This window comes from Cydia strobilella, chromosome 26 (genome assembly GCF_947568885.1).
Source record: "Cydia strobilella chromosome 26, ilCydStro3.1, whole genome shotgun sequence".
Taxonomy (NCBI): Eukaryota; Metazoa; Arthropoda; class Insecta; order Lepidoptera; family Tortricidae; genus Cydia; species Cydia strobilella.
The window spans coordinates 1613907-1632218 of NC_086066.1; the positions used below are offsets into that span (position 1 = coordinate 1613907).

Consider the following 18312-nt stretch of genomic DNA (forward strand, 5'->3'; position numbering starts at 1 on the left):
CGGACTCGCGCACCGAGGGTTCCGTACTTTTTAGTATTTGTTGTTATAGCGGCAACAGAAATACATCATCTGTCTAGTTATATAGGTTCATGAGATACAGCCTGCTGACAGACAGACGGACAGTGGAGTCTTGGTAAGAGGATCCCGTTTTTACCCTTTGGGTACGGAACCCTAAAAATGAATACCCGTTGGTTTGTTGGTCGTATTGTGGTCGGATCACTTTCCCCTAATAATTAAGTGTAATCTCGAGTGTTTGTTTTATCCATCTATCGACACACGATTAAAACTAAAAATGAAGATGTATAAAAACACCAATAATGGATAAATTATTTTTTTAATTTGCATTAATTATTTTTATATGATTTTGATCCATTTTCTTTCACTGATATGCTTTAAAATTGTTAAATAACAAACGAAACCGTCAACGCCATCTATCCGAGAGTAGGCCAAAGGTAGTGGCGCCATCTGATCGAAAATCAAACTTTCTTGATTTTCGAGGCACGTTTTTTCCTTAGACTGTATCCATCTATTACGAAGTTATATCTATCTTTGCTGGTATTAAACTAGGCTAAATTTACTAATTTGAGAATAAAGTCGTGTTTTTTCCAGTCTCTTGTTTGCTGAAAAAGTTGGAATATATTGGAATCCGGTAGGGATAGCTGCAGAGATGCTCGACAGCAGCCCCAACTTCATTTCTTGTACTCCTAAACTATGTGACGTTTTTAATCAAAAGGTACCACATTGTCGCTTACCATAAGGACGAAAATTGCTTGTATCTTTATACGCAAAACCTGTCAGAGCGTCTTTATGGCAAGTGACAATGTGGTACCTTTTGGTCGAAAACGAAAAGAGGTAAAAAAAAATCTAGTCGGTAAGTACGAATTAAGCAATGTGTCATAATCTTCGCGTTGTCCCGGCATTTTGCCACGGCTCATGGGAGCCTTGGGTCCGCTTGGCAACTAATCCCAGGAATTGACGTGGGCACTAGTTTTTACAAAAGCGACTGCCATCTGACCTTGTAACCCAGAGGGGGAACTAGGCCTTGTTAGGATTAGTCCGGTTTCCTCGCGATGTTTTCACCGAAAAGCGACGTAAATATCAAATGATATTTCGTACATAAGTTTCGAAAAACTCATTGGTACGAGCCGGGGTTTGAACGCCCTTACCGCTAGGCCACCAGCGCTTTTTAATGCAATAATGTGTATTAAATATATAATAAAAACCGGCCAAGTGCGAGTCGGACTCGCGCACGAAGGGTTCCGTACCATTACGCAAAAAACGGCAAAAAATCACGTTTGTTGTATGGGAGCCCCACTTAAATATTTATTTTATTCTGTTTTTAGTATTTGTTGTTACCTATAGTGGCAACAGAAATACATCATATGTGAAAATTTCAACTGTCTAGCTATCACGGTTGAGATAAAGCCTGGTGACAGACAGACGGACAGCGGAATCTTAGTAATAGGGTCCCGTTTTTACCCCTTGGGTACGGAACCCTAAAAATGGCAATGGCAGCAATTTGGAGGAAGTTTTTTTTATTTATAAGCCTCTTATTTTAAGTTTATTTCTATCAAAGAGATGTTTCTAGGTGATTATTATCTAGTTATATAAAAAAAATGTCTTGTTTCTGCCCTTATCCCACGTTATGTGGGGTCGGCACAACATGTTTTTCTCTTCCATTCTCCTCTATCTTTCGTCACCTCAGCACTCACTCCTTTCTTTCTCATATCCTCTTTAAAAAAGGTATCGTAAAAAAACATTTTATTACATATTCCTGGAAGTTTACATTTTTTCGTAAATAACCTTAGGGTTTACCCCCTTGAAAATAGAGATGTAACATCTTGTACGGCTTATTTTCAGCAATCCTATGTACCCTTGCATGAAGTTGCACATTAATTTTACGTTTGCTAGCATAAGTACACTGGTCACATTTATAAATATATCTACCAGTGTCGCCAGTGTGTACCATTTTATGTCTTTGTAAATCACGTTTGTGGGCACTAGCATAACTACACTGATCACACTTGTAAGGTTTTTCACATGTGTGATTCCTTACATGCATCTTATGTACCCTTGCATGAAGTTGCAAAGTACTTTTGTGGGCAGTGGCGAAATTGCATTGGTCACACTTGTATGGTTTTTCGCCAGTGTGTTTCCTTACATGAACTCCCAAAGCGTCTTTTCGGCTGCTAGCATAGGTACAGTGGTTACATCTGTATGGCTTCTCATTAGTGTGCCTCCTCAAATGCCTATCTAAGCATAACTTTATAGCTGATGCATACCCACAGTAGGCACATTGATAACTTTTATTGGTTGGTTCATTTGGAGTTTGCCCTGCAACAAGAAAGTTTTATGTTACTCAATTACACTAAACATGTTACTGAACTGCATTTTGATTTTAGGCACATGTTAATCCTTAATGATATACTTCGTTTTTTTAGCATTAGAAAAATGGTAAACAATCTTGATTGTATCTTTTTATTGAATATACGCTTTTGAAAAATAAGTTACAGCAAATATGTAACAATTATATTACAGCATATATGTAATTATTATGATCATTTTCATTTACATTATTTTACTTTCATAAATAATAGTTACTATTTGTTTTTAAGCTTTTTTCAATAAATAGACATGCCAAGATTGTTGACCATTTTTCTAATGCTAAAAAAACCGGCCAAGTGCGAGTCAGGCTCGCGCACAAAGGGTTCCGTACCATTACGCAAAAAAATGGCACAAAAATCACTTTTGTTGTATGGGAGCCCCACTTATATATTTATTTTATTCTTTTTTTAGTATTTGTTGTTATAGTGGCAACAGAATACATTATCTGTGAAAATTTCAACTGTCTAGCTATCATGGTTGATGAGATACAGCCTGGTGACAGACAGACAGACAGACGGACAGCGGAGTCTTAGTAATAGGGTCCCGTTTTTACCCCTTGGGTACGGAACCCTAAAAATTGCAAAACACACCATGGTTGCGTTGTATTACGCAACCACGCAGTTTCAGGGAACTGGCCCCGGAACCGCCGGAACTTGACACCCTTCAGCCAAAACTCCTCCTTCCTTCCTTGTTTAACAACTACCTCAAGTATATGCTATGGTTGAAGCTAAATAGTTTTATTCATATTATCAAAGATAGATATAACTCCGTAATAGATGGATACAGTCTAAGGAAAAAACGAGCCTCGAAAATCACGAAAATTTGATTCTCGTTCAGATGGCGCCACTACCTTTGGCCTAAAGATCCGTTAAAAAACATGGGTCAAAATAATATAAAAATAATAAATGCAAATAAAAAAATCATTTATCCATATTTAAATACATTTTAACGTATTCTTATAAATCTTCATTTTTAGTTTTAAAGTATGTTGATAGATGGCAGTGAATTTAGAGTGGTTACAAAATTTACTATGACAGTACCGCTCTATCTTATTATATCCTCTTTGATATTATTATATTCTTGCTTTTCAGGCCGCAATGGAGACCATGAAATGTATTATGGACAGGCCACCTTCATAGTAGGGTAAATCTGACAACCGGTCTGGCCTAGTGGGTAGTGACCCTGCCTGTGAAGCAGATGGTCCTGGGTTTGAATCCCGGTAAGGGCATTTATTTGTGTGATGAGCACAGATATTTGTTCCTGAGTCTGGGATGTTTTCTATGTATTTATGTATTTGTATATTATTGTATATATCATTGTCGAGTACCCATAACACAAGCCTTCTTGAGCTTACTGTGGGACTGGGACTTAGTTAATCTGTGTAAGAATGTCCTATAATATTTATATGAGATGACATGACAGAGAACTGAAGGACACGGCTCTAAAAAACATAGCAATCCATCCAAGCCAACACGCCTACAGTCAAGGTAAATCAACTGACTCAGCTCTCCATGCTGTAGTAAGCAACATAGAGAATGCGTTAGCGAGGAAAAACTCCTGTCTAGGCACCTTCATCGACATAGAGGGAGCCTTTGACAAGACCAATTTCAGCAGCATTCAACAAGCATTACATAGACATGGAACCAATCCGCTCATAATCGAATGGATAATGAATATGCTAAGACAGAGAATAATAAGACTAACCGAAAATCAAAATCACCAGGCACTAGTCATGAGAGGATGCCCCCAGGGAGGAGTACTCTCACCATTGCTTTGGAACCTGGTTGTAAACGATTTGATAACAAAACTAAACAACAAACACTTTATGACTATAGGGTACGCAGATGACTTAGTAATACTAATCAGCGGCCTAGTAATAAGCACACTGTGCGATCTCACACAGACAGCACTGAGAACAGTAGAGAAATGGTGCAAGGAGAATGACCTATCGGTAAACCCAAAAAAGACCGACACAATTCTCTTCACACACAAACGAAAACTGGGTACATATGCAATGCCAACACTTTTTGGCACAAAACTGACACTTTCAAAGGACGTAAAGTATCTAGGCATAATCCTGGACGATAAACTGAACTGGAACAAACACCTGGACAATAAACTGAACAAAGCAACAGTAGCCTTTTGGCAATGCCGGAGGATGGTGGGAAAAAGATGGGGACTTGCCCCTCACATTATACTGTGGCTGTACAAAATGGTAATAATGCCAATGATCAGCTACGGCGCGGTGGTATGGTGGCCCCGCACCCAGCTAACTACAGTAATAGACAAACTAAATAAAACACAAAGACTAGCATGTGTGGCTGCAACGGGCTGCATGAGAACTACTCCGACTGCGGCTCTAGAAATAATGCTAGGACTCCTGCCACTACACATATACATACAGAAAGAAGCGGCTGCCACAGCTCTTCGTTTGAAAAATCTAAACCTATGGACATCTTTCAGCTCATCGCACAAAAAGATCTATGAAAATACGATCTTAAAACTGCCCATGCTGGAAGCGCCCATCGACAAAATACCAAAAACTATGATCTTCTGGAAAGATTACGCCATATCGTTAACAGAAGATCCGAAAGAAGGACTTAACCAAATAAACCTAAGAATATTCACAGATGGCTCAAAGACAAACGAAGGGACAGGATGTGGTGTCTTCTCAGAGGACCTGAACATACACATCACAAAGTCCCTTGGTGAACACAATACGGTATTCCAAGCTGAATGTTTAGGAATAATAGAAGCTTGCAATGCTATTACAAGACGACAAGTGAAACACGAAACCATACTAATACTGTCAGACAGTAAATTGGTACTACAAGCGCTATGCAGCGACAAACTTACTTCAGAGCTTATACTTGAATGTCATCGAAGCCTCACTGAAGTGAGCAAAGAAGGCAACAAAGTAACAGTACAATGGATAAAGGGGCATAGTGGATCAAGAGGAAACGATGCAGCGGATGAACTGGCCAGTAAAGGTTCAGAAACACCGGCATATGGACCCGAGCCAATCATGCCCCTACCAATATCCTACATACACAACCAGCTAGAACAACATCACAGACAACTGCACAACAAGTACTGGAATGAAATGAAGACATGCAGGCAAACCAAAGAAATTCTACCGGAACTGAACCACAAACTTACCAAAATATTACTGAAAACACCAAGAAGCCAACTACGTAACACACTAAACAAACACCTACATATTATGGGTAAAACGGACAGCCCCATGTGCAGAGCGTGCATGGCAGAAGAAGAAACAACAAAACATATTCTCCTAGACTGTAAACAGGTAGAAGTATATAGGAGCAAATACCTAGGGAATCCATGCACACTAAAGGAAGCAACTAGCAACCTGAAGACCTTGCTAGGCTTCGTGGAGGAGCTGGGGTGGTTAGAGTAGCGCTACCTCGTTTCACGCAAAATAGGCACATTGGATGTCGAGTTGCGGAAAATGCCCAGCAAAACTAACTAACTAACTATGACTGACATGATATGAGATGAGATGACAAGCGCGAAAATGGTGAGGGTAGTAACCGTGTCCTGTGACGTCATAAAGTCGGCAATACATTTTTTTTTCTTTTAAACATACCATGTGGGGTATCAAATAAAAGGAATTTGTGAGTAGATTACAAATATATAAAATTTTCACTACTTGGTCTAACAAACTATTAGAAAACTACAACATATTTCACAATGCAGAGTTGACTTTGAACAGCTCTAGATTAAAAACGATTGAGTGGATTGTTATAACAGTACGATGAAAAATACAGTGTGGTGTTACAGTATACTTGGATAACAATAACATTTTCAATTTGTCCAACATTTTTTTATAAAACACCCAATTTCTATACATCGGGGTTTTTGGTGCGGGAATGATTTCGTGTATTTATAACTTTTCTCAAACATGCTATGTAATATTGATATTACGTTCTTTATAATAGGCTGGGAAGTATCACGTCTCCGGCGCGGCTAGACGAGGGGCCTGTAATGAAATTTCATACAAAGTTGCAGGCCTAGGCCGGGAAGTGGCTCTTTTTTAATTTCTATTTCACATATAATTGTGACACAGCATCATGGCATTCAGCCATGAAAAAAAAACTATAAGCAATATTTGCTTTTTGGTTCGTTTATGACATTCTGCCAATACGCCTATTAAAAAAAACAATAAACGATATTTGATTTATATATATATTTGGTCAAGCAAATCTTGTCAGTAAATAAGAACAAAAAAAAAACTAAACTCATCCTTTTCTTTTGGGTGTTAGTACTAGTGTAAGACAAAGATAGTATGATTGAAGATGATTTATTAAACGTTTGAGAAAAGCACTATACATACTTCGGCGTGAAAAGGGGTTGTCGGCTTCATAACTATCCGGCCTATATTCTATTCGGCTGGCAACCCCTTCCTCCCCGGCCTCTGTAGTAATGTACTATTGTTTATTGTAAAATAATTACCAAACTATGAAATAAAATTAGGTATTAAGCTCCAAATGTGCTTAGAAATGTTAAAATACTACCGGTTTTTACAGGCTACAACATTACTACACCAAAAACCCCTATTCCTCTGCCCTGCCATACAAATGAAAAACCCAAAGTTTGCCACTGAAATTTGAACCTATAGTGCAGGGAATAGAGTTGATTTTTAGTTGTTTGAAAATTTTACGAAACAAAAGAAATGCAACTCTGTTCTGAGTGAATGTGGCTTAAATTTCATCGTACTGAAGAAATACTATAGGTAGGACCCTTACGAGACTATGTATGGTGATTATGTTCATTGTCTTTGTTTTGTTGTCTTTCTTTGCTGATTAAATGATTTTACAAAGCAACTATATTTTCAAGCCCTAATGTTTATACACCATAATACAATTCATAGTTAAAGCAGGGGTTTGAAACTCCTCGCTTGGGGCAAACTCAGCTCCGTTTGGCTTAGCATTGCTCCGAGCAATTATTTGGGTTGGCACAACTTGACCTCCCTTTGCGTGCACAACAGATAATGGCTTGAATTTTTACAACCCTAAATAGCCGAAAGGGATAGTGCCATATATATGAAAGGGACAGCATGATTCGACCCTGAACCGCTGTCAAAGATCGGTTTCGTAGGAAGTTTCATTTCTGTACGGTAGTACTATTATTTATTCTGTGGATAAAATTAAGTTAGTCAAGTCCATAACTGACCTGATGATAGCTCGGTCTCATCTTTCACGGCGTGGTCAGTGTACAGCTCCGCCGCCGCGCTCACGCCGAGCGATTCGTCTTTTACACACACATCTGAACACGAAGGCTCGGCTTTTATCCACACACCCTCGCACCTGGGCTCGTCTTTTACACAGACAGTATTCACTAAAGGCTCTGCTTTCACATACACTCCTTCAAACGTGGGCTCATCTGGAATACACACATCCTCACAGGGCTCAGTCTTCACGCTAACACTAATTGTGCCCTGTAACGTTGACGACTCCATCTTCAAATATATTAACCACTTTCCGGGACAGTCTTAACGTAAACGTCAAGTTAACAGTTAGAATCTTTGTTAACATATTGTTTCAAATACGTACAAAACATATTCAAAGAATCTTAACATATCATTTTAAAAGCTACGATAAAATAAAATTTGTAGGAAAAAAACAAAGTTCAGAATATATTAATATTAATGTCATTGTCAAATTTGGCATTGGCATTTCCAAAGCAATGGCGAGCGTTCAAATATCCATAATGTTCCACACAGTTGATTAGTTTTTTTATTCTAACAGACGAGCGTACCGGACTACGACTATGGTCCGTGTTGAAATAAGGTTGCAAGCTACAGGCCACTTAGAACATATTTCAAATATATAATATAGAATTGATCTGTCAAGTCAATGAATTAAGTTGACTGTACCTTGTTCCAAGCCTTCAAATTGAGATGGCAACATTCGTTTCTTACTGGCAACACCACAGTTCCGATGACGTCAGGCGCAATACCGGCTTTTATGGCGGGTTTTTTCCATGTTTTTTACGAATCCAGCTGGCAGGCTGCGCGCCAATGCTCAGACCATTGGCGATTTGTTTCTGGCAGAGGAAACACCTATAAATTAGCTTAGAAAATTTTCGAAGTATTTTCTAAATAAATTCAGTTCTAATATGAATAGTTCAAATCCTGATAGTGTTCAACATGATCCGGGCGCATCGGCTTTAACTGAGCACGAGCGCATGGCCAGGTTAGAGGATGTAGTGTCCAAATTAGCCCACGAGGTAAGGTCTTTACGTGACAATTTTTCTACTCGCCCGCGGGAATACTCCAGTGATTCAGACGTGCTATCAATTGTCTCGCCTGAGGATCTGGAAATTCCAGAGGCTCCTCCGGCGCCTGTCCCGGGGCCTGCAAAGGATATTAGTTTTAAACTTGAGACTACCCTCAAGTCGTCGGGCGCGATAACCTCAAAGGAGCATGCTGATATTTTGGACAAGTTGCAGCATTTCAATTCAAACGACTGGTCACAGGTACGGTACATAGATGCTCAAAATACGTACGTGTCATCTCCTGGCTTTACTGATTTGGAGAGTAATGACATGATAAAGTCTTTTGATCGTAACCGTGCCCTCGCCGTTACGGAAAAGACTCTAGCCGCTGTGTCTCATGCTCTCATCATACAAAATGAGAAATTGAAAGCTGGCTTTGAAACCTTCGTGTCTTGGATAAGTTCGCAGGGTGATTGCACGGTTGAGGCGGTAGCAGACAAAATCAACGAGGTGTTCTCGGAGGGTGACTATTCTCGCATTCACCTGGACCTCTTGCAGATGGTCTGTGGCCGTCGAGCAGACATTATCCAGCAACGGAGAGATGGAGTATTGAACTTCGTCAAGGATCGCTACATGAAGGAATCTCTTCGAAAGATCCCTCCAACACAGGAGCACCTCTTCGATGATAAGCGGTTTTCTGACTGTATAACGAAGAATGGCGGAATTGACAAGGTATTTTTCTGTCCACGCACTCCTGCGCAAGGAGTTGCTAGCAAACGAGCTCCTGCGCAAGGAGTCTCACAGCCGGAGCAGAGCAAGAAGGCTGCGGACTATTCTAGTTTCCGCGTGTATTCTGGGCCCTCTGCTGCTCCCGCCCGGGCTCCTCAGGACAGAAAGCGAAAAGCCGAGCCATTTCGATCCAATCAGCGAAGCGACAAATATTACAGGAACAGGCAAGGTAAGCGATCTCGCAGGCGCTACGACTGACTATCACAGCTTCCAAGCGGGTCAACTGGAGCTATTTATAAATCAATGGAAAGCCATGGGGGCTCCAGACTACATAATCAAAATTTTGTCTGGGTACCAGATACCCTTTGTCAAAAAACCGCCTCTAGTTCACCCCTCCAGACTTTCGTCAAAATTATCCACGAAGGAAAGTCCGGAAATGATCGTTCAAATGAAAGGCATGATAGAACAGGGTGTGCTAGAGCCGGCTTCGTTGACCCCAAGTTTTGTATCGAACATGTTTCTGGTTCCAAAGAAAGGTGGGAGCGTACGCCCAGTCTTCAACCTAAGACAACTAAACAAGTACGTATATGTGGCCAAATTTCACCTCATCAATATGTACAAGGTCCCAGACTTTCTTCAACCAAGAGATTGGCTCGTAAAGCTCGATCTCCACAACGCATACTTTCATATTCCGGTCAAGCCCTCACACCGGAGATTCCTGAGAGTAATGTTTCAGCACCGGCTTTGGCAGGTGACCTCCTTGCCGTTCGGCCTCGCATCTTCTCCGCGGACATTTGCTCTAGTCACAAATTGGATTGCGGAAGTGCTGAGATCTCGCGGTATCAGGGTCATCGTATATTTGGACGACTTTCTTCTTGCATCCCAGAGCCGTTCATTGCTTCAGAATCAAGTAAGACTCACCCTTCAGATCCTCGAGGGTCTAGGCTGGACTGTAAATTACGGAAAGTCCGTGTTAAATCCCCAGAAGTCCATGGAGTTCCTGGGTATTCGTTGGGACCCTTGGAGCAACCTGAAGTGTCTTCCAGAGGCCAAGATTCAAAATGTTGTGCAGAAATGCCGGATGATGGTAAATCGCAGGTGCGCTTCATTAAAGCAGGTCCAATCTTTACTGGGTCTAGTGAACTTCGCAAGCTTCGTTGTTCCGCGGGGTCGACTCAACAGCAGGCTGTTGATGACGTTTTGCAACCAGCTGCTGCACATGTCTCCAAGAGCGAAGGTAAAGCTTCCAGTAGTCCTATACACCGAGCTGGATTGGTGGATCAACCACGTAGCTGCCACATCTCCTCTTCATCCTCCAGCGCCCCAATTCTTTTTGACTACGGATGCGTCAGGCCAGGGCTGGGGCGCTCTGCTCAACAACAAGCAGTTAGCTGGCCAATGGTCGCAGTGGGAGGCGCGTCAACATTCAAATCTCCTAGAGATGATGGCAGTGCAGAAGGTAATAACATCACAGAGCCGCTTACTGACGCAATCGTCTCTAATGATTATGTCGGACAATCGAACGGTTGTGTCATATCTGCGCAACGAAGGCGGTACGAGGTCACAGCAGATGATGGAGATGACTTACCGGGTGCTGGATGCATTGGACCGCTATCACATTCACATGACAATCCAGTTCATTCCCGGCAGATACAACACGGAAGCAGACAGACTTTCAAGGTTTCGCGGTCAGTCGGAGTGGCACCTGCTGTCTCCAGCGACGCACCAGATATTCCAGGTTTGGGGTACTCCTCAAATAGACCTTTTCGCATCGAGGAGAGCTCATGTGGTACCGACATATGCGACTCTAGACCAGACGGATCCAGATGCGTCCTTCGTCGATGCGTTTAGTCGGAGATGGGAGTATCAACTGGCGTGGATATTTCCTCCCCCGTGTCTAATCCCGAGAGTTCTCGGTCACCTGAACGACGCAGAGGGTATGTACCTATTGATCGTGCCGAATTGGGAGAAGGTGTTCTGGCGCAGCGACCTGAAGAGCCGATCCCTGGCCCCTCCAAGAGAAATTTGGGACCTGGAGAACCGGTTAGTAGACACACAGACTCTGAGACCTCCAATCGATGTCAAGCGGATAGCTTTAGAAGTCTGGCTGATACAGGGTGGGCCGCATTGTTAGGTACGTGGAACGATAAGCAAAAGGATTTACTTGCAAGCGGTTGGCGAAAATCCTCGTTAGCTTCTTACAAGCCAGCGTGGCTAAGATGGTGCAGATGGTGTACTGCCCATCATGTCGCCAGAGACAATCCAGAACCACAAGATTTGGCAAGATTTATTACAGACTTGCACCTGGTAGAAAAGTTATCGCATAGTACAATTTGCTTACACAAATCGGTTGTCTCAACTTTTTGTCCCGTACGTTCAGGCCCACCGCTTAGCTCGCATATAGTTGTTCGCCAGGCTTTGAAAGCTATAGCTTTGAGTAAACCAATGTCTCGTAAGGAGAGTATATGGGATGTTAGAGATTTATGTACTTATTTAGAGAATAACGAACCTCTACAAACCAGTTTATTTGAGGTGTCTAAGAGATGTGCGATTTTGTTATTGCTTTGTTCAGGGCGACGCGTACATGATCTGACGTTATTGAGTATAAATAATTCCAGTTGTAAGATTGATTCTGACTGTATTATATTTTGGCCCGAGTTCGGTTCCAAGACAGACACTGCATCGCGCAGACAATCTGGTTGGAAATTGTTAACATGTGATTACAATAAAAATATTGATCCCGTTTATTGGATAAAATTATTAATTTCCTTGTCTCAGAACCGAAGAGGGAATATAAATAATCTATTTATTTCTATATGTGGTCCTGTGAAGCCAGCTTCACGAACCATCATTGGTGGATGGATAAAGGCAGTCCTTAAAGACGCTAATATAAACAGTAGTGCGGGTAGTGTCCGTTCCGCAGTTGCTTCGTCTGGCTGGCTTGATAATCATAATATTAATGATATCTTGGAAAGAGGCAATTGGCAAAGTGCTAATACATTTCACAAGTTTTATAGAAAAACAATTAGCACTCATAATTCACATTCTAATCCTTTAGATAGATGTTTTAATACGATATGATTCACGCATTCTAATCAATGTTAATATAAGGTCATATGTCATATACCAATTATGTGTAAAAGTTGATTTTTATTTTAATGCAATACAGATTTCCTTATAAGTCTATCTATTATTTTATTCACATTGGCGATCTATTGAATATTACCAATCCTCACTCATCCAGCAGTCGATAACAAACACTTCTCAATTTGAAGGCTTGGAACAAGGTACAGTCAACTTAATAGACAAATTTTACCTAAAAATAAAATTTATATTAAGTTACTTACCTTGTTCCAAGCCTGATTCCATTGCTGCCTGCTGGCAATTTGTAAAATTTTAGGTTTTTTATACTTACACGATTAATTTCATTCACATACACATTTTATCATATTCATAATACTTATATTTCAGCAAAAGTAAGTATTGTTTATTAAAGCTTTTATTTCAGCAGTAGGGTTTAGTTTTAAGCTTGTCTTTTCAGCTATGTCAATGAAATACCGTGCTACCTCAGTAAACAAAACAAGTACCTACAGCTGCGCTGAATACTGTGTTTGTTTACATAATAAAACGTCGCCACCTGTCTACCCACAGTGGCTATTTTGCCACCAGTCTATCTACAGTGGCTACCTACCGTCCACCATCATATTGGACGGTAGGTCAAGGTAATCAAATTGAGAGTCCAATGGTCTGAGCATTGGCGCGCAGCCTGCCAGCTGGATTCGTAAAAAACATGGAAAAAACCCGCCATAAAAGCCGGTATTGCGCCTGACGTCATCGGAACTGTGGTGTTGCCAGTAAGAAACGAATGTTGCCATCTCAATTTGAAGGCTTGGAACAAGGTAAGTAACTTAATATAAATTTTATTTTTAGGTAAAATTTGTCTATTGTCATTCGATAAAAACAGTCTGTGCTGTTATTATTAATATTATATTTAGATTAATTGTGGTAACTAATTTACTAAATATATTCATTGAAGATTCATCCGTTGTGCTCTATTCATAACATTGCCCTCTGCTTAGCCTCACCCCATCAGGGTTATGGGCGAACATTATTCAGCACAAGCATGAAAAATGTCAACGGGCTCTGGCGATTCTTCTAGTGAGGTGGATAATAACAGAGGTACTGGAATTATGAATAGTACGATGCTCTTCGATAAACTGGACGGCTGCTCGAACTATTCAACATGGAAATTCCAGATGGAACTATATCTAATAGATACAGACTTATGGGAATACACGAGCGTTACTCCCGCGATTACCGATTTACCAGGTACGAGAAAGGATCAAAAAGCAAAAGCTAAGATTTGCTTGATGATAAAACCGCATTGCCTAGTGCACGTCAAACACGTGAAGACAGCTAAAGAGGCGTGGCAAGTGTTGAAAGATACCTTCGAAGACAAAGGTTTGAAATCTGAGCGAAACTGTTTATATGAAGCAACCTGAAGGCTTCGAAGTCAAAGAGAAGAGGGACTATGTATGTCAACTTAATCGTTCGCTTTACGGATTAAAGCAAGCACCTCGAGCGTGGAACAATAAGCTTGACAGTGAATTGAAGAAACTTCAATTTCAACAGTCCAAAAATGAACCATGCATTTACACAAGATCAAAAGGAAACAAGATCATCATTTTAGCAGTTTATGTGGATGATTTGTTAATTTTTTGGAATGATGAAGACGAGCTTCGTAAGGTCAAGAGTGACCTCATGTCCAAATTTGAAATGAAGGATCTTGGAAAAGCTGCATTAATTTTAGGAATGCAGATAACTCAAACAAAGGATGTCATCAAAGTTGATCAGGAGAGGTACATTGAGAAACTTCTCAAGATTTTTGGAATGGAGGACTGCAAGACAGTAGCAACTCCGGCAGTTGCTGGGTCTCACTTAAAGAAATCAGATCACAAGTCTGATGACAGGATCCCATATCAGAATCTTATAGGATCTCTGATGTATTTAGCAGTATGTACGAGGCCAGACATAACGCATGTAGTCAGTACTCTGAGCCAATTTAATACTTGCTATACAGAAGAACACTGGGTAGCAGCAAAGCGTGTGCTCCGCTACCTAAAAGGAACAAAATCTCGTGGAATAGTGTACTCCAAAAGATACAGTGCTGACAGATTCATCCAAGGATATTCAGATGCAAGTCACGGAGGTGATGAAGATAGAAAATCATGGACAGGCTACACCTTTATAGCTCAAGGGGCAGCTGTCTGCTGGCAAAGCATCAAGCAGAAGACAATAGCACTATCTACTGCAGAGGCAGAATACGTAGCTATGTCAGAAGCTGCAAGAGAGGCAATATTCCTCAGAAGGTTAATTGCGGAAATCACCAGGAAGGACGAGGAACTGATTCCTATCCTCAGTGATAGTCAATCCGCAATAGCGATTGCAGACAATCCAGTGCATCATCAGCGGACGAAGCACATAGACGTACGTTATCACTTTGTGAGAGAAGCGATCATGAATGAGCAGATAACTGTTACGTATGTCCAGACAGATCGTATGATTGCCGATGCACTAACTAAACCTTTGCCGAAAGGAAAGTTTGTATGGTGTACAAACAAGTTAATGGGCATGCAAGGTGATTGAATGTTTTGATGACAGTTTTCTATATTAAGGAGGAGTGTTGAAATAAGGTTGCAAGCTACAGGCCACTTAGAACATATTTCAAATATATAATATAGAATTGATCTGTCAAGTCAATGAATTGTCATTCGATAAAAACAGTCTGTGCTGTTATTATTAATATTATATTTAGATTAATTGTGGTAACTAATTTACTAAATATATTCATTGAAGATTCATCCGTTGTGCTCTATTCATAACATTGCCCTCTGCTTAGCCTCACCCCATCAGTCCGGTCAGCACATCTCTTTCTCGCTCTCTCTTAAGGAGTGTGGAGTCGATTTCGCTGATTAGCGAACTAGACTCCATACTCGCGTTCGCGGCTTCGCGCCGCGATTCGCGCATGAGTGTGGAGGGCCCTTAAAATTTATGCTGAGATTTGAGCGCTCGAAATAAAAAAAATGCTCCCAAACGAGGCTGATCACTAGAAGGATATAACCAAACGGAGCCGCCACGTCTGTAATTTGCTGTACAAAAAAGTTTGTAATTTTTGCGGGAGAGGGGAACGTCAAATGTCAAAATAGCCATGTCAGAAAAACCTCAGTCCATACATTGCGTATGATCAATTGGTCGACTTGGGGGAATGCACAGATTATTAACTAGTTACTTGGGGAATGCCTGTTAATGGCTACTCCGTTTGGTTATATCCTCCTAGGATGATCAGATAACCGTGCGTAGCCAGCCTTAATTAAGTTCGCTCCTAACTACCAGGCTTCGCGCCGCGAACGCGAGTGTGGAGTCGATTTCGCTGATTAGCGAACTAGACTCCACACTCGCGTTTGCAGCTTCGCGCCGCGATTCGCACACGAGTGTGGAGGGCCCTATATCTACGTCGCTCGACATAGACCATAGACCATAATAGACATCGGGTTTGACTCATGAATCTAGTATAACTGGATCGGTCATGAGGAGTGGGTGAAAATGAACGAACGGGATAGTCTTATGTATCTTTCCGTAGGAGTAGCAGAGAAAGCGCTGTTATTGTTTGTCCTTGTCATAGTTTCACTTTTCCACCGCTGCCACAACCGAGGTTGTGGCAAACAAATAAGTACGTGACATGTCATGTTTGTTCGTTGCTTGTTTAATTATCGTTGTTTTGTATGAAATTGTGCTTTCTCTTATGAAATATAGTGATGGTTAGCGTTTTGAATGCTTGAACTTTGATAAAATACTGGTGAATTGTTCTGTAATCGGCTGTAATAGCCGCTCTGAGCAAAAATATGAGATCATAATCTTTCACACGTAAGTACGGTATTTTACACCTTCCTCTTAACGCAATATGTGAGAATAACATCGTAAAATTACGTTACACTCAAAGCAATGTAGAATCAAACGATTTCAATAAAAATATCACAATTATTTACGCAAATTAACAAAACATTATTTGTAAAATTATCCGCCCAAATTACGTAGGTAGGTAGGAGTCTGAGGTCAGCCATTTTTAAACTTCTTCTTAATTTAGCTGCATAACAATCATGTTAGGGATACCAGATGAAAATATCATAATTTTATGGGTAATTTTGACCTCGAAGTTTTTTCGTACTTCTAATTCCAAAAAATAAATAAACAAAAGGGTTTGAAGATTAAATGTGGTGTACATTAATTGGTGTGATTGCGATTTGTGATTTCTTTAAATTAAAACCCATAATACATTTTATTTTACGTTTTATTTACTAAACATGTTTAGTTTTGTACCACCTGCGCGAATTATAGGAGGTATTTCATTGTTTATACGCCTAAAAAGGACGGCCCATTGACATTTTATTTAACAATTTTTTAATACCGTCAAACAAGCTAACTTTGCCTCCAGGGTAATCGCCCCAACGTGATATCAAATATTGGGGTAATTTTTACCAATATGGTATCCCCACGTTTATGACGTCATCTATGTCTATCCCTTACGGGCGCACGCGTATAGCTTGTCTATGTAATGCTAGGTCTATGGTTTGACTTCATGATTTGACATTGTCAGCTGTCACTTTGTTAGTTTGTTCCATGGAGACTATATAAAGGAGCCAAATCTCTATGTATGAAAAGTATTCATTAAAAAACAGTAATTAGGCGGCGCCACCATACACCGAAATACTACCAAAAAAAAAAAAACATCCGTAATTTGGTCGGGTTATTTGTTGCCTTATGTCCCAGAGCCTAACTAGCGCCACCGGAGAGATTAGGAACTATTATTTAAAGCTATAAGCGATCACTTTTGCAACAATTCTGCCTTAAGAGATTGGCATCCTTTCTATACTATCCATAGTTTGTTCCATGACCCATGACTTGTTTTTGTTTTGCTTTGCGATAGTTTTGTATTTCGTATGCGGTTGCGGTTTTGACTGATTGGTATAGCATTTGGAGGCTAAACCGTGTTGATTTTTTTTATAAATTCACATTACCTCTGTTTACGCATCTTTAAAGAATATATTGTAATAGTTTTTCGTTGAAGATGATTTTTAGTTTTTATCGAAATTAAACTATCGTGACATATTTCAAAATATTTAGATAACTACGGTTTTACTCACACATCAGCACATCACACACATACTCACACGAAGTCGCGGGCAAAAAGTACTGTACCTACTATAAAAATAGATTATAATACTGCAAGGATTAAAAAATAAAAAGGCGACCTTATAATAAACTTACACGTTTATTATCTACTTACAGAATCTTTGTTTTTTAAATAAATTAAAATATTACAAAAAAAAGGCATTTCTACAGCCCAACAATTTACATTGTCTTTACTTCTCCAATAATATCTAGAAAAAATTACGACTAGTTTAATTTTCACTTTAATGGCCGAAGTATTTGGAAATATTTTATTCTATAAAACATTTGTGGTATTTTCTGTAAAAAGGGACCATATTGTCGATGACGCTTACGCCATTATTAACGATGCTCCGATATAAATACAATGCCGCGCGACGCTGTGCGACAATAAGGTCCCTTTTCATAGAAGCTGCCCCATTTTAATGAAAAAAAAAAGTCGGCAGTGATTTTTACCATCAGTTAGGTCTACTACAAAATAATGTACTATTCTTATAAAATATTAAAGTAGGATCCTAATGATGTGTACCAATATTGCTTATAAATTTCTTTTAAATTAATATTGCACTAAAAAGAAAACATTTATATAGAAACTAGACTTTTTTTAATACACATTAAATCTAAAGTAGCGATATCACTAACACTCTTTATTGCTTAATTATAATATAATATTACTACATATTAATAAATTCATTTATATGGATGTGGTAATACTAAGGATAACTATATAAAAAA

General features: G+C 39.9%; 2 protein-coding genes across 2 annotated transcripts in view; one reads left to right on the forward strand and one right to left on the reverse strand.

Annotated features, from left to right (window-relative positions):
* LOC134753029 (zinc finger protein 431-like) overlaps window positions 1-18312 on the forward strand; it is a 91673-nt gene that overhangs the window by 27259 nt on the left and 46102 nt on the right. The window lies entirely within an intron of this gene.
* Window positions 1747-8032, reverse strand: LOC134753195 (zinc finger protein 782-like). The gene is made up of 2 exons (XM_063688998.1): window positions 7579-8032; window positions 1747-2334 (listed from the first exon to the last, which is right to left on the reverse strand). Exons 1-2 carry the CDS (start codon window positions 7862-7864, stop codon window positions 1805-1807), a joined length of 816 nt encoding a protein of 271 aa, XP_063545068.1. The 5' UTR covers window positions 7865-8032; the 3' UTR covers window positions 1747-1804.

Bases quoted from the DNA above. Each gene is read 5' to 3' on its own strand.
- LOC134753195 (XM_063688998.1), bottom strand. From the start codon at position 7,864: ATGGAGTCGTCAACGTTACAGGGCACAATTAGTGTTAGCGTGAAGACT. The intron at 2,335-7,578 runs GTCAGTTATGGA...TTCTTGTTGCAG, and splicing joins TGAGACCGAGCTATCATCAG to GGCAAACTCCAAATGAACCA.